Source organism: Macaca thibetana, chromosome 5 (genome assembly GCF_024542745.1).
Source record: "Macaca thibetana thibetana isolate TM-01 chromosome 5, ASM2454274v1, whole genome shotgun sequence".
Classification (NCBI taxonomy): Eukaryota; Metazoa; Chordata; class Mammalia; order Primates; family Cercopithecidae; genus Macaca; species Macaca thibetana.
The window spans coordinates 131,039,800-131,062,646 of record NC_065582.1 but is presented as its reverse complement, the minus strand read 5'-3'; the positions used below and the strand labels follow the sequence as shown (position 1 = coordinate 131,062,646).

Here is a 22,847-nt window from a genome sequence, read left to right as displayed (position 1 = left end):
TGTAGTAAACCATAAATATATTTATTAATATTGATTTACATTTAATATTAAAAGACGATTTACATTTAGTATTAAAAGACATAACATTTTTCTCACTCCTATGCTTCTATATGCTTTAGTGCTTTCCTCGCAATCAGATTAATAGAGTACATTCTGAACAGTAGAATGTAATTCAGGGGCTTTGAACCTTCCAGGGTATTTGTATTTTGGAGAAGAATGTCAGAATACAATAATGCCTTTTGCTAGATTTGATCCATTTACATTCAGTTAACAAATATTTGTTGAATGCATCCTATATACATCCAGATACTATGCTAGTATCTGAACAGTGCTGAATAGAACCAACCTGGTATAAAGGTCAAGCCACTTGTAGGCGTGCAGAAGAGACAGTGAGGTGGCATTTAAGCAGGAAAAAAGAAGCAAGACTCACTTTCTTAGCACTTTCTGGACTTGCAGGTACTGGTTTTTGTGGTTGAAACCTAGGAAAATGGAGAAAGATAAGGCTGGAGAGATTGGCAGGGATCAAATCATTAGGTATTTTGTTATCATGCCAAGGAGCTTCGATGTGGGATGTAACACTGTAATTATCTGTCTACCTTGATGGAGTGAGATACTCCATAGAAGGAAACTTTCCATTATAACTGAAACATACCCAATTTCCCAGATTATCTTTCAGTCCATTTTTAAAGGAGCTCTAGGAATAACATATTCCTTCTTAAACAGGGCATACTAGGTATGGGTTAACTTTAAAATCTGGGGTTTTCTGTTAACACTATTTTACTTTTCCCTTAGATACCATAGTTTTCTTTTTCCTCTTTTTATTTTCTTTTTCACAATGAAGTGAGCTTTATTTTTGTTTCTAATTATTACTACAAGATATAATCATGTAGAAATTTAGGCAAACAGAAGTTTATGGAAGAAAACGTCACTTGAAATTCCACTTTTCAGAGGTAACTACATTGGACATTTGCGTTAAACAATGAGTTTAACCCAAATGTGTATGTTTGTGTATGCATAGCTACCTTGCACCTGCCTACCTGCCTGCTCACTTACCTGTCTACCTACTTCCAAGCTACAGTCATCCCTGCTTGCTATTTTGCGACCTGCTCTTGTGTCATTCAACATTGTGGCAATGGGATGTTTCCCCATCAGTGAGAAATATACGCTTTTATGCTCTCCTGATTTATGGTGCTTAATCTCAAGGATAATCTGAGAAAACAAATAACCAGGCTTCTTAGAGTTACGTTTAAATAACAAACTTAGAGTTAGTTACTGGTTGGTTGCTTAGTAACCAAAAAGCTATAGACTATTAAGGATTTTAGACAATTGATGAAGCAATGAAGTTGTGACAAAGTACATTGTTACTGAATATTGATATTGAGTCTATAGTAACTAGATTTGTTTAATGACCAGAATATAAAATATTAATAGCTGGATGACCATGTTACTGCCTTAGCAATTGCTTACAAAATGTTTATCGGTTGTACCTACTTTATATTGTTTGTTTGTCCCATTGCCTGCACCCCACTGTCACTGTCTCAGTACGTGCTCTCCAGGGCTATTCCTATAACCTCCTGTTTCAGCCCTTCTAGTCCACACCTCTGTAAGGGGGCACTTAAAATTTTCAGGCATATCATATTATACCCATAATATTGAAGTTAAAACCCATTAATGTGTAGGACATGTCATAATCATATTATAAAGAATATGATGCTTTTCCTTAATCTCTGCCCCCCAGCCGTAAATATGTGCACACCTTTTTTTATGTCCTTGGTGAATGCCAGCCCAACTTTTAAAATCCGCCTCAGGTGAACAGCCCTTCTCTGATGCTCTTTTCTTCCCACCAGTCCCACCCTCCAAATGCACATGTACCCTCACAGAGTCAATATCCTCCCACCTTTTCCAATTATGCTCTGCACTGAAGTACAGTAGGATTTGCTACTGTACTATTCAGTGATTCTGTATCACCTCCAATGTATGACACACGGCAAGTGCTTGATGGCTGAAAGGCATTCTGCCATAGACACCTCATCATCAGAGCAGCTGATTGAATCAGATTAGCTTTACTCTCAGTTTGGCAACCATATAAAGTTAGCAAGTCATGATTGTTTTTTAAATTATTATTTTTTTTGAGACAGGGTCTCACTGTCACCCAAGCTGGAGCATAGTGGGGCAGTCATGGCTCACTGCAGCCTCGATCTCCCAAGCTTAAGTAATCCTCCTGCCTTAGCCTCCCAAGTAGCTGGGACCACAGGTGCATGCCACCATGCCTAGCTAATTTTGTTTGTTTGTTTGTCGTAGAAATGAGGTCCTCCTATGTTGCCCAGGCTGGTCTCGAACTCCTGTGCTCAAGCAATCCTCACACCATGGCCTCCCAAAGTGCTGGGATTACAGGCATGAGCCACTACTACACCAGCCTGTTTTTTCTTGAAGGCAATAAAGCTGTGTTTACCTTAGAAATTAAAAGTAAACTCTATACAGTGAATCTCATACAGACATGAAAATTCTTAACTGAAAAAAAAAGCCAATTGTGGAACAGAATGCATAGTGTGATTTCATTTAATTTTAAAATGTGTGTGTGTGTGTGTGTGTATGTATATATATATATATATATAATGAGTGCATGTGTACAGACTAATATATCACAGGTATTTGACATATGTATTGAAAATATCTGGAAAGACACATTAAAAATGTTATCACTGGCTACCTCTGGGGAATAGATTAAGAGTGGCTTATATTTATGTTCTTTGATTTTTTTAGGGATATGTATTGCTTCTATAGTAAATACTCTTTAAAAACAAATTCATGGATCAAAATAAGCCTCAGATGATAGTTTTAAAACATTCGCATTGTATAACTTTCCCATTACTGTGCTATTTATTTATAATTTTCATTTTTTAATGTAGTTATTTTAAATTTTCTCATTATTATCTCCATATTACCCATGAGGAAATTGAGGCTTTAGAGTAATGACATGGCTCGCTCTACTGTAAGGCACAGAGCTAGAATCCAAGCCCATAAATGTTTGAATTGAAAGCCTAGCCTTTTAACTATTTCCCTGAACATCATGCATAAGTTGCTTTAGTTTCTTTAGTCACTTTGTTAAGATTTGTTTTTATTTTTCACAGGTCTGTATGCTCTGCTCTGTGGGCTATCATCTTTTTTCCTGCCATCGGTCAGAAAAAACATGTCGAAGATGGATGGCATTAGATTATGCAGGAATTTCTATTGGAATACTGGGCTGCTATGTCTCAGGAGTATTTTACGCATTTTATTGTAATAACGTAAGTAGATTGAAACATTTTACATTCTACCTTTCGTATAGGTCTTGGGTTTTCTTGCCTTGGTTCTTTTGAACTTCTTAATAAGTACATAATTAACTTATAGAATAAGTAGAAGAGTTTCGTATAAGCATAAACTTATTTTTCAAAATGGCCCTGTCATCTCTAACATCTATTATCAGTTCTATACTTATTTTACTAATTTTTTATTGGAAAATATATATACAGTTATTTTCTGAAACTTAATGTAGACATTAAATTATTAATGTTTTCACTAAATCTATATGGCTGCATGGTTCCTCAAATATTCACATTATTTATCTTTTATTTGTGTGTTTATAGAACTGAAGTTAAAATTCACACTTGTTAAAATTATGAGGTTGGTTACTGCTTTCCATTTCTTTTTTCTCCTCTCAGTGAAAAAAAAAAAAAAACAGGAAAATGTGTCTGCATTTATTAGCCCATATTCTTCTCTAAAATATGTTTTCCTGTCTTCAGTCTTATGTTTGGGGTAGGCTTGTAAGACAGACCAGATAGGAGTGAGTGTCTTTAACAAATGTGAGATGTGTCTTTTCTGAGTTCTGGATCAACTCTGCTTTCTGTCCCTAAGTTCACACAAAAGTCAGTTTTTGCCTTGTGCAAAGCAGCATTTGCAACACTGTAATCAGATAATATAGCACCTGACCTAAAAATATTGGCCAACCAAACCTTATGGAGTGAACCCTAAGTTATCACCTCATGTTCCAGCCAAGAAGACAAACTGAATGTTCCCATGGGGTCAGTACATCTCAAGTTCTCCCTTTCAGAAAGTCCCCTTTCACCCTACTTTGTTTTCTTCCTGTTTTTCTACCATACTCTTGTTTTTTCTTTTGCCCGTTTAGTTACCTCCCTTTCAGAACCAAGACTGAGCTTCTCCCTCAGGAGCAGTATACCTACTAGTTATTTCTAGTCCTAATCACAAAGAATAGAGCCTGTCCTGCCCAAGGCCCACCATGTAACAGGTGCTCTAAGGCAGGTATCTGCAGGTGCCCTACATATCTGGGGGTCACCAACCCCCAGAACCTGTCCGTGGCCTGTTAGGAACCAGCCCATGCAGCAGGAGGTAAGCAGTGGGCTGGTGAGCCAGGGAAGTTTCATATGTGTTTACAGCCACTCCCCATGGCTCGCATTATCACCTGAGCTCTGCCTTCTGTCAGATCAGCAGCAGCATTAGATTCTCGTAGCAGCACAAACCCTATTGTGAACTGCACATGCAAAGGATTTAGGTTGTGCAATCTAATGCTTGATGATCTGTCACTGTCTCCCATCACCCCCAGATGGGGACTGTCTAGTTGCAGGAAAACAAGCCCAGGGCTCCCAGTGATTCTACATTATGGTGAGTTGTATAATTATTATATATTACAATGTAGTAATAATAGAAATAAAGTGCACAATAAATGTAATGCACTTGAATTATCCTGAAACCATCTCTGCCTGCCTCCCTGCACCACGATCCACGGAAAAATCATCTTCCACAAAACCAGTCCCTGGTGCCAGAAAGGTTGGGGACCACTCTGAGGCACAGTCCTCAGCCTTCACTTATTGGGAAGATTGGCCACAGTGTGGAATTTCTCAGATTCCTTGGGATTTTTCAGTAGGACCTTTGTCTCTACACAATGACAGAGAAGACTGTCAACATATCTGGTGTCAAAATTAGTGAAGAGAAAAATCATAAATTTGACTTGAATACGTAAGAACATTATTAATTGTAGCTGCTTAAACGTGAGCCATTTGCTTTTTAGGCCTAATCACTTTGGAACACAAGCACATAATTAAATATATATGCAGGTAACCTTGTTGTAAATTGACTTGATTTTAGCTCTGCCCAGCTTTCATAACTTAACCATTTTGCATGAAACGGTTTATATGTTTTTAAAAAATTAGAGCATACTGATAACCAGGTGCTTGTGAGTACAACTGTGTAATATCTGAATTCTTTTGCTTATTTTATTCTGTATTTCTCTGAAACTGTTTTCCTTTATCTCTTGCTAAACATCAAAGTGAGATACTTTTTGTAAATCTCTTAACAGAAAAACTAAAAGTCCAAGATAGATTAAACAGATAAGGGAACTACTGGAGCTGATACAGTCAGTCCATGATCATTGAAAAATTGCTTTCCTCCATCTGGTTTCTAATCATTTTCAAATACTCAGTTGCTGTAGACCTATAAAAGACTCGTTTTACCTTTTAAGGAACACAGCTGCTTTCAGAATGAGATTGAAAACTGTGGACCCTAGATCCAGTAGAATGTACTTCTGGGCACACACTTAAACAAACAATCTGACATTTGATTTCAGGAAGTTAATAGCCCCAAAAAAGTCCTTGGTGCCCAGATTAAGAACTCTTGTCTTATGTGACTTTTGACTTTAAGACCAGCTAAGTGCTTATTTAAATACCTACATATCTCATAAGCCCTTCAAACCTAAGCTAAGTGTGTGCTCTCTCATGCCCCTGTTCTCTTCCCCCATCACACACACAGCAAACCTGGATCATCTTTGTTCATTTGCTTCATTAATAGAAGCCATTTATGTGGCCTTTCGGGCTAAAAACAGTCAAGCTTTCCTCTACTGCCCTCTCACACATCCAGTCAGCCATTAAGACTTAAGCTTATTTCAAAAATGCCTCCTAAATCTGGCGCTCACATCTACTTTATTCAACAGGAGTCCAAGCCCCCTCTCTCTCTTTGAATAAACTAAACTAATATCTTTCTAGCTGGTTTCCTGTCACCTATTTTCTACACTGATGTCAGAGTTGTCTTTCTAATAAGTCAGTTTGAAAAACAGCTGTGTCATCCGATTCTTAAAGAATTCTGCTGTTCCTCCAATGCCAGTGTGGTGAAGTTCAAAACATTTAGCCTAACAGTATGCCTTTTCAGCCTTTCTTCTCAAAACTTCCTGCTGCGTTTGCTGTTCTCTTTCCTCACGAGCTCTGTCTTCCCACAAAATCTTAGATGTCATCTCCTCTATGAAGCATTTTTTAGCTACCCCAAGTAAAGTTAATTGTTCCCTCTTCTGTGGTTCTGCAGTGTTCTGTTCCTCAGTTACAGTATCTACCATAAGATTATAATCATTTGTTGACATGTCTGCCCCTCCCATAGTCTGTGAGCTCACTGCTGGGAGAGTTCATGTCATAGTCATCTTTGCTTTTATAGGACTTGAACTGTGCATGGCATGTAATAGGTAATCAGAAAATGCTATTGTGTGAATAAATGTAGTCTTTTACCAGCTCACTTTGGAATTTGGTTTGTCATTGTGACCAACCTAAAAGTTGTATGGAACATATTTTTTAAGGAAGGGAGATAATCTGAATTTGAAATGCAAATACCAAGTAAATAGAGTTTGGAATTTGTAGTGTAAAAGCCAAAATTACTTTTTCAGTTCCCTTATTGTTAATAACAGAATTAAACTGTGATTTCCTTTCATTCTAGTACTGGCGTCAGGTATACTTGATCACAGTGCTTGCTATGATCCTGGCAGTGTTCTTTGCGCAGATTCATCCCAATTACCTCACGCAGCAATGGCAAAGGCTCCGTTCTATCATCTTTTGTTCTGTTTCGGGATATGGAGTGATTCCTACTCTTCACTGGGTTTGGCTCAATGGAGGAATTGGTGCTCCTATTGTACAGGTAGGTTGAGTGTAGTTGATATTTTTCTCTCTTTTTTTTTTTTTTTGCCTTTCAATCTTACTCTTTGTGGGTAAAGTAGTATAATCAAGCCAAGTGGGTGGATGTTTGTCATTTGAGAACATATTTGTAATTGCATATTGATGCCATAATTTTCACAGCCATATAAATAAGCATACCTTGCAGAAGTTGAGGTAAAATCTGAATACTGTTTTTCTCTGAGTTGTCTTTCTGTAAAAGAATACATTATTATTCTCTGTTACCCGTAGTATATAAATACCCAAGTCCTTATTTGTGGAGGAGGACTCCAAAGTTTCTAGCTTTGTCTGCTGGATCAGTGATAATGCCAGTGATAACACAAGTATAGAAATAGGAGCAGCTGATCTTTAGGGGGTGAAGGGAAGTTGGGAAGGATTTTATGTTGGACCCGATGAGTTTGGGGTACCCAAAGGTAGAGATAGGATCTGGGATTTTAGCTAGAGTTTGACACTGGCAATAAAGATTTGGAAATCATCATTGTATTGGTAGCTGGAGCCAGGGAAGCATGTTCAATCCACTGACGACAATATATTGAGAAATAAAAGCTCTTTGTTAGAATCAGGTGTTATGGGGGAACAGTTGATGTGCATTAGGAAGAGTCTCAGTGAGCACTCAGGATTCTTGAGAAAAGGATTTGAAATAAGACTTACATTCTTAGAGATCATTGTAAAAATGCTCTATGTATGCACTAGAGAGTAAACTTGAGAATTTTTAATACAAGTAAATACGCCAAGAAATCTGACAGAAATCACATATACTCGTTGCAATGGTACCTTTTTCTAGAATGTGTGACTTTAAGGGTGGGTTTTATTCAAAAGAATCAGATTTTATTAGAAGAGGAGAGACCATTAGTAGGCCTACATTTATTTGCATGAAGTTGGCAACAGCATAGTGGAAAACAGTTGGGTGTACAGCTGAAAAGAAAGGAAGTTCTGTGACAGAGTCAATTGAGTGATATAATGTGGCCACTTGGCCAATTTGAGGACAAGGGTAATGATGTCTTCATACATTAGGATATTGGGAGAAAGGTGAGACAGTAGTGATGAGGGACATCAGTAATCCTCCTATCTGTGAAAACATCTTTCTGACAATTTTGATTCCCTTATAATAAGAAAATGGAATGGGGAACTGCCACTGTAGATAAATTCCAACTGGAATAATTGTTGACATAGAAGTGACCAAAATTTTTGGATGTGATAAACACATTCCTTTTAAGCTTATAATGACAAAAAGAATAAGACCCTAATGGGTCTAATAGTCAGTGAATTTTAGAGAAGTTAAGGAAAAAAAAGGGATTTTTTTTTTTTTTTTATTCAGAAATCTTAAAACGGAAAGATGGCTTAGATAATAGTTTTCAAAGATGGAATCCTAATATGATCACAGATCATTCCAGTGAGGAAGCAAAGGGAAACTTTCACAGAATTGTTTGATAAGCTCTAATTTTTAAAAAGATGGAAAAACGGGCACTTTAACAAAGATAAAAAGTTCTGGAAGGGTTAATCTTGGGAGGCAGGATCAAATTGTGTTCTAGAATGTTTGAGAAATCTGAGGTTGATTAATCTGAAAAATATAGGAGTTCGGGAGGGTTATGATGATTCTCATATTTGAAGAGGAAGGAGAAATTTGTCTTTATTTTTTATTTCTTTGAAACAGAGTCTCTCTAGTGCCTTCAAACTCCTTGGCTGAAGCAGCCGTCGCACCTCAGCCTCCTAAGTAGTTAGGTCTATAGGCATGCACCACCATGCCCAGCTAAAAAAAAAAAAAAAAATTTGTAGAGAGAGGGGTCTTACTATGTTGCCCAGGCTAGTTTTGAACTCCTGTCCTCAGCTAATTTAAAAAAAAAAATTAGAGGGAGGGGTCTTACTGTGTTGCTCAGGCTAGTTTTGAACTCCTGTCCTCAAGCGATCCTTCTGCCAAAGCCTCCCAAAGTGGTGGGATTACAGGCATAGGCCATGCACCCAGCCTGTCCTTATTAAATGAGTTCTTGGTAAATTAAGTTTATAACCAGTATTAGGAACAGTATGTATAAGGATAGCTTGCTGGATTTTCTCAGGGCCAGGAAAGTCTTTTCAATACTGTGTCAGCAGTGAGACAAAGTGCTTCATATAGTAGTATTCAAGAGGACCATTTATCTGGGATATTGGAACAGATTTCTGTCTTGGGGAGACCCCTTAGGTCTTTTCCAGCCATAAGTTCCTGTTCTTCAGTGTCTTTGCTTATTTACCTGCCAACTCTATTTCCATATGCATTCTACCCATATACCTATGTTGCAGATGGAGTTGGGTGCCCTTAGGAACTTCAGCATGTTAAAGCTCCAGCCCCTTTAGGAGCCTGACCATTAGAGCACTCTCTGTGCTCCATTCTTGCAGACTGCTTCCTGCATATGAGAACAAGTTTCATTATTGGAGACAGTCTGCAAAACAATTCAGATTTAACAATCTTAAATCCAACTATTAGATTCGTAATAAATCTGGAGTTCAGTAACAGGAAGATCTGTAAAAAAACATGTTTTGCTTTTCAGGACTTTGCACCCCGTGTAATTGTGATGTATATGATTGCTCTTCTTGCTTTCCTATTCTACATTTCCAAAGTCCCAGAGCGGTACTTTCCAGGTAGGTGTCTCTTTTATAGCAGTTTTGTATTGTTATCCTAAATATATGCCCAAGGTGTATGCATCACAGCATCAAAACTTAGTTTCATTTTTTAATACTATTGATTATGGAAATGATTCCTCTCTTTCCAAACGTTACCTAAAACTTTCAAAGGGCTTTCACAACTTTTCCTTTCATCCTGACCATGTGAGTTGAGTCCAGTAGGTGGAGTTGTCACTGTTTTGTGGTTATGAACTAGTGACAAAGCTGACATTAGACTTTTGAGTCTTCTGACTCCCAACCACTATTTCTTTTAAAAAGTAGAACACCGTCAACTACCATTTACTTCTTTATATGCCAGCTAGTTGTTTAAAAGTAATTTATATATGCAGAGATATATAAAGCAAGAAATAAGAAGCAAAGGACAGTAAGAAAAAGATACTGAAAAGAAGTGAGGTGTAGGATCACTTCACAATATGTACATCAAAGGGGTCTATAAAAAAGATAAAGGTAACAAACCTGGCTTTAGGCTTCCTGGCACCCAGCACTAGGAAGAAAATAGTGAAAGTTAAGAGTCTTTATGTTTCCAGAAAAAGATAGTGAAAATAAGTGAGGTGTAGGATCACTTCACAATATGTACATCAAAAGGGTCTATAAAATAGATAATGGTGACAAAGCTGGCTTTAGGCTTCCTGGCACCCAGCACTAGGAAGAAAATAGTGAAAGTTAAGAGTCTTTGTGTTTCCAAGATACACAAGCCAATAGATTTTTTTGTTCTTCATTCCAAAGAAAATATTTTCAGATGGAAAATAAGAGGACACTGGGTGGAGTGAACAACAGTCTCCAAAACCTGTATTTGCTTGTTTGAGAACTTTAGCTCTGGAGTCAGACTGCTTGGGTTCAAGACCCACATCAACCACTTTCTAGTTACGTGAGCTAAGTAAGTTACTTAAGCGCTCTCAGCTCCAGTTTCCTATCTAAAACATGGAAATACTTTTTTCCGCCCCCCTGGGGTTATGGTAAGGAGTAGATGAAAAAATGCATATAACACAGTTTAATGAGGATTAGATGAGAAAATGCACATATCATGTAACCAGGTTTCTAGCAATTAGTAGGGACTGAATAAATGACAGCAGTTATTACTATGTCCCCCAGCCCTGGTCTTATAAGTGAAATATGTGGTTTAGTGAGAGACAGAGTGACGCAAATCCAGGTAAGTTTTGGCATGGGTCAGAAATAACATTTAGAGTGCATAAAACTGATGTTTTTTTCAGTTTGGAGAGCTAAAAGTCAGGGAGCAGTTTAAATCTAAACTGCAAATTTATCCCCTCTTCTTCCTGGGTTAAGAATCACTTCAACGGTGAATCAGAGAAGGGATTGTCCCACTCATCACGCGTGTTGGGGAAGAAGAAAGGGTGAGAAACCCTGGCCTAAACAATGCATCCCACGGATCCTCAGGCATTCCTCTGTGTACTTGGTTTTTCACCACTGAGCTTTAAACAAGAACGGAAATACAGGGGAAAACCTGAGTTGTAAACAGGAGGATTTGGGAACAGATCTAGGACATGCCACTGAATTGAAGACCACCCGTCTTCCAGGCAGGGCCAGAATTTCCCTCAGAAAACAATTCTGGTAAAACATATTTTCGTATCACTTTATTAATAATTCTTTTTAAAATTCTATATTTTCTTTATAATAGATAAGTAGAACACCAAACCATGAAAATTCTCTAGTGATTATGACCATAGTGGGTTTTAGGCCTTAAAATATTCAGATCAGGAGTTACCAGTCATTTAATATAGAACATCTATAAACAATCAAACTCGTTGTAACTTAACCTTCCCCAAGACATACTTGACATAAAATGTGCCCTATGTAGCAGAACATGTTGAGTTCGGGTACATAAGAGCAGTGGAAATACAGAAACTAAAAAATTAGAAGTCTTTACAGTGAAAAGTGATAGTCTCAAATGTTCATGTACAAATGCCTTAGAAACTATCTCTGGCAAGTCCTCATGTATGAGCTGGCCACTGGGAAATAAAATAAATTTTAACCTAAAAGCTTTCATTCAGCTCAGGTCGAATGTTTAAAAATGTATACACAATACAATGGCATTTGATGGGTCCAAGGATCCCCAAGGTGTGTGGATAAAATTGAGTGGATCTCTGATAGTTGTATTAGATAATCAATATTTGCTGTATTTTGTTTTTTAAAAAATGAGTCTGTAGGCTTCACTAGACTGTCAAAAGAGTCCATGGTACAAAAAAGGCTAAGAATCTTGTTGACATACACTTTAAAATCTATGTGCTGTACTGATTGGTAAGAAAAAAGAGAGGTTAGAGAATATTTACATTATATGACCATAGAAGTACCATGAGTATGTTATTTACATTGAAATTATTATAGCTCTGTATTTTGTTATTTGCTAAGAGAGATCAAGAAGTTTTCCATATGTTGTTTAATCTTCTTAGAATTTAACATTTGACCACAAAGAGATTAAATTGTTCTCTGAAGTTGTATATGAAATAACCTTAGTTAATTAAGCCATTACTAATTACATCCTGCAGATTATTCCATTAGTTAGAGAGCACAGGATTCAGGTCAGCACTTTTTCTTTGCACGCCTGCTTGAAATAAAAAGTGCTTCTAGTAGGTTTATATCTAAACCCAACAGTATATCTGCTTCTCGCAGATTTATACCTAAATCACCCCATGATTTTTAACATCTAGTTTCTTTTGCCTCTCTCAATAATTTGTTGTTGTTGTTCGTTCTGCCAGATGTGAGACATGGGAGGCATAAGGTCAAATTCCTGAAATTAAGTTAGATTTTGAAAACACACTTGGAAGAGCATTTCTGAAGTTTACCTGTGTACTTAATAAATAAAACCTTAAAATTAGACCCAAATATGAATTGATCCATTTTTAAAAACGTTTGGATCTCCAGTTAGTCTCTAGGCACTCTGAGACTATGAAAATTTTTCTGCTAAACTATACTTCCAAGAAATATATTTTTCCTTTAATGTCAACATATTGAAATCAATATTATTTTTTTTCTACCTTCTTTCCAGGACAACTAAACTACCTCGGATCAAGCCACCAAATATGGCATATCCTTGCAGTAGTGATGTTATATTGGTGGCATCAGTCAACAGTGTATGTCATGCAGTACAGACATAGCAAGCCTTGTCCTGACTATGTTTCACATTTGTGAATTAGGTATGGCCACCTGGTGAATTCAGTTGTTAAGCAATATATAATGGGGAATTGTATACCCCACTATTTCTAAAATTCCCATTCGTTTTCCCTTTTTCCTCTTTGAGTAACGCTTTATAAAAATGGGGGAAAAAAGTATACTTAAGGATCTGTAGTAATAGCTGCTTTACAAAACCCTTAAAACTACTAATTTGCTGCTTGTACAGAAAGTGAAAATTAGTTGGCAATCATAAGAAATATCTGAATAACAATGATGAATGGGAAACTAGTGTTGAAATAGGATTCATTTTACTTAGCACCAGCTTAATTTCCTTAGGAAGGGCTCATCTCCATTAGAAAATGGAGTCATCCTATGTGCTTAACTATTTTCAGTAAATTACCAAGTTTAAGTGCCTAATCAAGTCAAGGGTTGTTTCAGCCTATGCTTAATGCAAGCTAGGATAGTGATTTTAAATAATCACTAGCTTTTAAGTACATGATTTGTGAGAAACTGGCACTTCAGAGATTATATCCTTTAGCTATAGGTTCTTCTCTCCCTAAGAACATTAGATATTTTAGTTTTCCAGAACAAAAGCTTTAAACTTCTCCTGCAAGTTGAGAGAAGGTTTGAGAAGAGGAAAAGAACATGTCATTTTCTATCAGATAAGAATCACATTAGAAACTAAGTACAGGATTAGACAAATTATGTGATCAAACAACATAGTCATTAGCCACCTAAACATTTTAATTCCAGATATTAATTCCATATAATAACTGAATTCTTGTGAGTGGATTACAGCAGGTTTTTGATCCCAAAATTCCAGAGCTTTCAACTCTCTGAATTTTTAGTCCTGAATATCCAGTGATGGGGGTTCCCAGCTTTATGGGTGCTACTTTCAAGGCCATAGAATCTAGATGGCCCTGTCTTGACCCTGAAATGAACCTTAAGCCTTAGAACAACGTCATGCAGATACCCCATTTGATAATACGCTTATTCACCTGTGCTCTAGTCCTTGGTTTCTGCATGTGTTAGCATTGCATTGATAACTCAGAATCTTGATAAACACTTAATATTTGGACCTGAAGCATTAAACTTTCTCTTTATTGTATATACTTAAAAAAATAGATCTCACTGCCCTATCATACATTGTAGCCCTCTTATTCTTTGGTCTTTCATATGCATTAAATCCCTTAAAGCAGACATTCATAAAAACTTACATTGTTTATTGGAATATAAAATATTACCCAAGTTTCTTAATGAGTTGACATGAGCTGTTTTAAATATTGGTTTATTTTCAGAACAGCAAAATTACTGAATATCAGAAAAAATGTTAATTGATGATGAAGCTTATTCCCAAAATGCCTTTTGTACATACGATATTTGGAAAGTCACTTTAATGTGCCTCAGTTAATACATCAGTGAAATGTTGTGTTTCTTTTCCAGTGTAGTGTTTTTGGAATATAAATTCCCCATGCTAGTATCTCAGCAAAGAGAATTTCCCCCCAGGAGGCTCAGTAAAGGAATACCATGTCTTACCCATCGTGATGATGGAACCCTGCTTTGAAAATGGCTATTTTACCTTATAAGGTTAAAATTTTGATCCATATGTTAAGTGATAGAAGATTTTGGTGCAACAGTAGTAGGATATATTTCTCCTAGAACATCCCTTATTGGCTTACATGATTTTATTGCCTTTAAATAGATATTTTGTCATTTTGGCCAAACAAAAGACACTGAGTAGTTATACTTAAGTTAAAAATGAGAGGAAAGTCATTATTTTAGGTGTGGAGCCATTTTTATTAGAAAATTTTGTCAAAATAAAAAAAATTGAATCATTTCAATTTTTGCAATCCCTGTATTAGTATATGAATTAATACTTGCCATCTGAATTAATACATAAAAAGAGCATACTGTGTTTTTAAATCAGTGTTTCTTTGAATTTAAAGGGTGTACAGGTCTTTCTGTAGGAAAATTGTTCCATGTAAACATTTCAACTTTTTATGAAAATGTTAAATATTGTAAGAAAGTTATCCTCTCATTTTTTTCACTGCTTTGATGTATTTATTATAAAGTAGGGAATGAATGAATGAATGTGGATTGCTGTCAACTAGAAACACTTCTGTATGTCAGTCAGCATTTAATGACCACCTACTGTGTGCACAGCACTACTGGTAAAATTTTGAAGACATTGTTAACATTAAAAAATATTTTAAAGTTGTCTACAAATCTGAGCCTTGTAATGATGTATATTTATTTTTGTTTTTATAGATTAAAATAAGATTAAAATATACTATCCAGTTACAGTACTAAAAAAGACTGGTTTTAATTTTACCAATGTGTGAACTATAAAAGCTTTTGCCTACAGATTTTACAAGTACATTTTAAAATTATCTATGGCTGTTTTAAATTGTCTCGCAATTTATATGGTTGTGGTTAACTCATTTAAGAAACAATTATCTTTCTATATTAAGCCATTTTCAAATAGCAAGACAGTGCTTGTCTTTTTTTGTTATTACACTAACTGCAATTCAGTAAGCTGCATGACAAAATATGTATTATGTAAATAAACCGGGTTTACTAAATATTTTTAAGTGCTGCTTGTCATTCTTTGTAATACATAACAGCTTTAAAATCATATTTTAGAATCAGGAACGAAGATTCAGGGAATGTCTGTCACATCTTATGGCATCCCACCTGGACAGAATATCCGATTTGAAGATTGTGATTGACTGCCATAAAACTATACAACTCTCCATTTGGCAGGTACCTACTAGATAATACTTTGCCCTGTATTAAATGTCAAGGGGCAAAGCGTATTCCTCTGAATTCCTGCTAGTTGCTTTGCTGCATTAGGTCCCTGTCTACTCTAAATCATCATTCCTGGGAATTCTACCTCTGCCCAAGTGTGTAAAGAATCAGCTCACCTATTAGAGAAGGGGTAGAAATACCTTCTATGTGTATTATCACAAAAACTGTGTTTACACTGAAGAGGTGTAAATACGGTCCTCTGAGATCTTGTACCAGAATTCTCAGGTAGTGTAATGAGATGATGATCCAGAACTGAAACTACCCTTAAGAAAACATTTTTGGAAGGGAGAGGTAAATAGCAGTAGGGGGTTTCCTGTGAAAAATTAACCTCCATCCTCAAGAGAGCTGAAATGAACAGCCGCCAAGGTTCTAGTCCTGCTCTATGAAATCTGAGATCAAAATACTACCTAACATGCATGTAATCTCAGTTGTGGCAACCATTTGAACTATCTTAATATGTAACACCAAACGTTCAAGCTTTCAATATGAGAATATTAACTACATGTTACATGTGATGCTTGAGCTGGGCTTCCTTAAAAAGGTATTCATTATCCAAAATAAACAGCTCAAATTGCAGCATATATTCATCTCAAATAAGTTAACTATAACTGAATTTGAACAGGAACACTGTAAACTATTCTTTGTTAATAGAACTTTTCTGATCATTTGTGTTATTTTGCTGCTTTGTACCATTCATTAAAAAGATACAAAGCCCCCTTTTTCACACAACTTCAAAAAAAGTTCATTCATAAAAATAAGATGAACCTTTCCACAGGCTACCAATCTAAAGACTCCAGTTTGTGGAATAATACATAGTATTATAACCTTGATGCCAAACTTAGTCCATCAATCCAATCAACAGGTTTTCTCTTTAATGTGTCATAGCCTCTCTTCTGATATAATTGAGGATTACAATGTTAGTTAACCAAATAACCAATATTAATTCAACCAAAGATGTTACCAGGTTTTAAGGATTTTTAAAAATTTATAATGTGGAAGCTACAAAACAAGTTATTCAGAAGGCATTACAGAATAGTTTTTGCCTACTGTCATCACTCTGAGTATCAGTAATTATGACTCACTGAAAAAGTCGTTCTGTTAAGTGTTCTTGTAGCAAAAACTCTTTAAGTCAAATGGGTTTTCTTACCTAAATTGTAAACTGTGAGCTCCTTAAGAATAGGGATCTAATCTTACAAACTTTTCTATTCCACTAGCTGCTACATAATAGGTCCTTAATGTTTGTGGTGTGAATGAAATAACTGAATTTGAATAGAAGTTTACATTCAAAAGTCGTAATAAGACAAATAATGAAAAACTCCAAAGTCACTGATTATAAAGAATATGCAATCCATTTGGGATTTATTGCATTTAAAGAAAACAGATTAAAACAGGTATGATAAATAGAGTAAGAAAATAACTTTAAATTTCAAACAAAATATAGTGAATCAGGGACAGAATTCAGTCAAAAAGAATAAGCAATGTAAAGGCAATAAAGTAATAAAATCAGTTAGTGCTTAATTAGATATGGCGGGGGAAGGGATGGCAGGGGGAGACTGAGTCTATCTCATAACTGTTTCCCAGCGATATTTGAGGACTGAAGTTACTTCAGCAAGTATGTTTTGTAACAAGTAGAAATACAATAAAGATGTAAATCTGATTTATTTAAAGGTTAAAGTTATTTGCTTAGTGGTACATAAAAGGCTTCAGAAAATTCAAGTTTAACAAAAAATGGAAGTGTAATCAAAGAAAGTGCACTTAAAGCTGTTTGCCAGCAATTAAAAAGTAGCTTCTATACAGCTTCTATTAGATGACTTTTCAATCACAAAAAGAGCAGTCATAAAAACAATTCTTTCAAAAGTAGCACTATAAATTTTAAAATAAAACAAAAATAACCCCAAATCATGACCCTTTGCATTATCATCTACCTTATTCTCTTAGTAGCTTTTGTAAACCCTCACTAGGAGTGAATGTTCTCTTAGATATGATTGTGGTTGCAATTCCATTTTTTAAAAATTCACATTAACTCCACAGTAGAGAGATGTGACATGCATGTGTGTACATATTTTTATCTTAATATATAAAACACCACTGAGTATAAAAGTTCTCAAACTATTCATCATTTATGGTATTCTCACAGTAGATATGTCATCTCATTCTCACAGTAGACTGTCAACTCAATAATTGGACCTAAAATAACAAGTTTGCTAAAAAGAAAAAAAAAATGAGAGAAAAAAGTTTACTGCACATTCTAAATATATTAAAAACAAATGTACCCAAGCTCCTCAAAACTAGTGATATTAATACACTTGTACCTTCTAACAGTGCTTACGTGAAGTACCAAAACCTAAAATAAACCAAGCAGAGTAGCTGACTTGTAACAAAACCGCTCTGCCTGGTGAACTTCAGCAGAGAAGAGTGGGCTCCACCTTAGATTTTCCACCAGCAAGAGAACAACAGTCTATCACTCTTAAACAATAGACAGGGTAGGAATGAAAGTTGTGTCTATTTGCAAATCCAGATAATGTCATAACTATGCGCAACACATACACAGGGATTGGGGTAAGGGAAAATAATTACACTCCTGAATAAATGTTCTAGTCAGTTAAATTTTCATCCAGCCTACAACCTTTCCTCCTCCACCTAATATACTTACCATGCAATTTTTGTGTCTTAGCAGATACATTCTTCAATGCCATAAAAAGCTGATCTTTCTAATACTAACATTTTACTGATGTGATAATATTAAAATAAGCAAATGGTCCACTTTTTAAAGGATTATTCAAAATCAACAAGCATTATTAAAGCTGTTAGGAAACAACTTTGGCCTCAGATTTTTGCTAGCTTCATAATAATTTACTTCTCTTAGTGATGTTCAAGTATAACAGGTTTAGTTATAACTACATCCTAAAGAAGCACAGGGGACACCCAAATATTAGGGGAAAAAACCCATATGTGTGTGTGTGTGTATTTGCTTAGTGGTAAATATAAATATATATATAACCTTTCTTACTTCCTTAAACCAGAATTGAACCATCCCATAATAGAGCCAAACTTTTACTGAGTGCTGTGTGCCAGGTACTGTGTTAAGCACTTTCACATACCTTGGGAGCTTTATTCTCATAATTCTCACAAGGGAATAACCTGAGCATCAGCTGTGTGGAGTGACCTACACCTTGACCATGATTCTGAGGGATGATGAATGAAAATGCAAAATATAAATCTATACTCCTTAGGAAAATGCCTCTACTACAACACAAAGGAATCTCTCCATTTATATCCTGTTGAACCCCCAATTGAATCCTGTATCTTTTCTCTGAGCTACAATCTTGAAAGAAGAAAGTCACTGTGCTGTGTTATAACATTAAGAATGTAAATATTTTAAGTTGTCAGAGTTGTTTCCTCAGAATTTATAAGCCAAAAGGTCTACATCTGTGTCGGAATCATTTAAAATTATTCAGTGTATTGAAAAGCAATTAAAACTCTAGGTATTTCATGTTTACATCTGAAGGAGACCACATTAGTTCATCCTCTACCCCTTTTCTAAATGATGAAACTCATGAGGTCTAGCAGAGACCAAGGACTAATACAATCAAGAAGCATATTGTGTACACCTCAACAGATTTTCATTTAAAAAAATTGTTTGATACAAACCTACTGTAGTTCATGAATTTACTATGTGTAATCATCAACTCTTCACTTTTAAAAGAAAGTATCACTTGAATCTATTTTGTAAAGTTTTTAAACATCTACTTGAGCATTTGCATTAGCAATATTAATCAACCTGAGAATCAGAAGAAAAAAAAAAGGTGCGAACACATTTGCCTTTGGCACGAGGACAAGTAATTGGTGCAGTCCAGCTCTAAAAGTACAACTCTAAATAATAATGTAATGCTTGGTCTGCCTCTGCTACATTGTGATTCACATATTGCTTCCCTATCCACAAATTTGTATTTGATTTAGCATATAAAAGAAGGGAAAAAGCAATAAAAAGACAAATAAGTGGTTTAGTTACATATACTTTGCTTCTTTCCAAGTTCAGAACTGTGAAAAGAGGCAAATAGCTTATCCCATTGGGGCACTATAATTAAGAGATTCCTAATAAAATTACTCATAAAATATACTTTAATTGGGTTCGAAGAGAGTTAATTTAAAATATAAAAATCAAAGAGAGTGCCAGTTGATGAGTGTCCACTCCTTTCTGTAAATAGCATTAACTGTTCTAGAAACTTCCAAATGTTAATCTGATAGCACAGCACAATTATAACTTAAAATAGTTACAGACACAGGAAGCACAGATACTATATTCACATTAATTCACATATGTAATCTCTATCATTAAATGATTTCTATAAAATCTCAAGTTTCTAATTAGGATTTGTGGTGTAAAAAAAAGGCAAATTGGTAGCTGGGTTCTCTTCAGTAAAGACACAATCAACTAGCAGAGTTAAGATGCTAGTCCACCTTATATGCATTTTAAGATCTGGTGTATTAGTGCAGAGGTACTTGCAGCAGGATGCATGAATCCTGCCTTTATATAAGGCTTTGTGGGTGTCACCGTTCTGTGCACTTTATTAAATCTACTCCACCCCCCAAACCTAATAAAAATAATTGTTGCTTATGATTTGGGGAATATTTGGTGAAGTTGCTAATAAAGTACATTATTAAATGCAACATGATTTCACATTGTAAATGTCTTGAAAATTCAGTTTCCGCTACATTATTTTCTTATAAAATTTTTATATAACCCTTGTCCTCACTCCAATTTTTCCAATAATCTGCTTTATTACGGCCATGACAATAAAAGTTTGGGGCAAGAAGCCATTCATAAAGTGTTTCTAAAGTAGTGAACATTTTCTATTCTATATCATTTTTTCTTCTTATAATTTCTTTGCAAATGTCAGGTGTTTCTCATATTTTTGTTCTAGGCTTCTATGCGATAGTCCATTTTTTAAGTTCTGTTTTAATTGACAAAAATTATATTTATCATGTATAACATTGCTTTGAAATATGTAAATTGTGGAATAGTTAAATTGCGCTAATTAACTACACATTATTTCATATGCTTATCATTAGATATTCCATATTAATGGCACTTGTTTTTAAAAATGAAACAGAGTTTTAGGCACAATAGTCAGTTACTTCTGGCTCTGCTTTGTGGAGAAAGGTGTATGGACTGAAATCTCTGCACTCTCCAGATAATTACTTTCTAATGCTTTAAGATAACTAGACTGTTTTTAACTGTCTGGAAATTAGAAGAGACCTTAAAAAAATTCACAAGTGTAACTAGTGTATGTACAAATAACCCTAATTTTAGGGATATGCACACAAAAATGACATTCTGATATCAAAAATAAGTTTTACTGTCCCTTCTCAGTGGCTACACACCTGGAAAGGTGCCATGTGCTTTCACTGGAAGTACCACACTTGCATTTCTGTATTGTGATGTCAGTAGCAGAAACCCTTCGTTAGAGCTTGCAGTTTAGCTCCCTTTCTCCTGAAGAGGCATCAAGTTCCTACCCTGCAGAGATACTTCATTTTTCTATTTGGTTTATTTAGAAATCACCTATTCTGATTGATCTTTAAGAATGAATGATATAAAGAGCTACCAAATTTTCTTTCAAATTCATGAAACTATTCATACTTTCTTGAAACAGGAGTTAATGCCAAGAATCCATCAGAAGTATCTACTGTTTAGAAGGAAATGGAGCAGCACCAAATGGGTCCAATTCGACTGGTTGGGACTGTTGGGACTGATGTGGAGTGATGCTTTGCACCACAAGTTCTGTAAAGGGCACGGCACCAAAATCATCCATTTTCAATACATCTGCACTATGGAATGACCCATGTAGTGAATTTTGTCTTGGCCGCCCTGGCAGGACAGTATTGTGATCAGCACGGATGTCGCTCAGGCCCTGATGTGGAGGGTGCCATGACAGGTCTGCAGAATGGAACGGCTTGGCACCGAAGGGGTCCAACAGGCTCTCCTCAGGTTGTAAGACATTGCCCCTATCTTTCCCATCAGTCAGTGCAACACTGATGTTCTCCTTGGAGTCTGAGATGGTTAAAAATTCATTGCTACTTTGAGAGTCTCGGCGGCCCACTTTTTTGTGCCTGCGAGCCCTCTCTGGAGTGCGGTAGGTAGGCTTCAAAGTCTTCTTTGTGCTAGTTGGCGTGCCATGATGCCGCTTCCCATTGCTTTTGGACATATCCTGCTTTGTGCGCCTTTGGCGAGAGGACAGTTTCTGTAAGCTGCGCTGTTTGACTTTTTGCTGCTGGCTCCCCGTTATTTCATCAAAGGGCACAAGCCCAAAAAGGTCCTCGTTGCTTTCACTTTTACTTGTTGATGTGAGGAAGGGCTGAAATGGAGTGGAGCCAAATACATCTACACTTTTGGGATACCCAGGGATAGTATGTGCCTCAGGCCCCCCGGCATGGCATTCTTGGACATTCACCTTCTTGCTAAAAGGCGCCTTTGTGAATACATCAAATTCCTCCTGCTCGAGTCCTGCAGCAGGAAACCTGTGTTGAGGGAGGTTCTTTTCATTCTTTTCTTGCTGGGGCTGTTGAGCACGCACTGCAAAGAAGGGGACAGCGCCAAATACATCGAACTCCTGTTTGGGAGTCTCCACCTCAACATCAGAGGATAATTGGGCTGAGGTGAGGAGTATTGTATTAAGATCTTGGGTTGGTCCACTGCCAGATTTGTCTCTGTAGACAGAGCTCATGTCACTGTACTTTGCTTTAGCCTGCTCATAATCAGAATCAGAGCTATGTTTCTCCTCTTCTTCCTCATCTTCAGAATCCATGAGGAGAGGCCTGTGACCCAGATTTTCTGGTTCAGTATCATCATCATTAAAATCTCCTTGTTCCCCCTGAAGAACTTCTTCATCATCTTGCTCTTCCTCTTCACTGCTCTTAGGAGAAGGGGGATCTGATTCAAAATCACTTTCAGATTCATCATTCCCCTTTTGCACTTGACCCTGTACTGAGGTTTTCTTTCCAGTCCGCTGATCTTTAGATGCTGGACTTGTTTTGCCGTTCTTGAGAGCGTTTGCAGTGCCATTTTCTTGATTTATAGATGAACGTTCAGCTTTCTTTTCAGGAGAACCTGCAAGTTCAAAGAAAAATTATTACAGCATTCCAATGCATTTCAAAATCCTCTTGCACTAAATGTTAATATGTATTACACACAGCATTACAAATCCCTCATACGAGTTCCCTTAGAGGAAAGAATAATGTTGTCAATTCTTTGTCAGTAGACCTAGAGAATGC

The 22,847-nt window shown here is 36.2% G+C and overlaps 2 protein-coding genes across 6 annotated transcripts in view; one reads left to right on the top strand and one right to left on the bottom strand.

Annotated features, from left to right (window-relative positions):
• PAQR3 (progestin and adipoQ receptor family member 3) overlaps positions 1–21,324 on the top strand; it is a 27,255-nt gene extending 5,931 nt beyond the window's left edge. The window contains exons 3-7 of one of the 5 annotated variants that reach the window (XM_050791136.1): positions 3,132–3,287; positions 6,751–6,948; positions 9,506–9,596; positions 15,411–15,530; positions 21,230–21,315. In XM_050791136.1, coding sequence (XP_050647093.1) covers positions 3,132–3,287; positions 6,751–6,948; positions 9,506–9,596; positions 15,411–15,496 — 531 coding nt within the window. In that variant the 3' untranslated portion in view covers positions 15,497–15,530; positions 21,230–21,315. Of the gene's footprint in view, positions 1–3,131; positions 3,288–6,750; positions 6,949–9,505; positions 9,597–12,642; positions 15,352–15,410; positions 15,531–21,229 lie in introns of those variants that run through there. The other 4 variants (XM_050791135.1, XM_050791134.1, XM_050791137.1 and 1 more) reach the window with 4 other exon arrangements.
• Positions 16,906–22,847, bottom strand: part of BMP2K (BMP2 inducible kinase) — a 142,874-nt gene continuing 136,932 nt past the window's right edge. Inside the window, exon 16 of the mRNA XM_050791138.1 lies at positions 16,906–22,683. Within this exon, the coding sequence (XP_050647095.1) occupies positions 21,260–22,683 (1,424 nt within the window). The 3' untranslated portion in view covers positions 16,906–21,259. The remainder of the gene's footprint in view (positions 22,684–22,847) is intronic.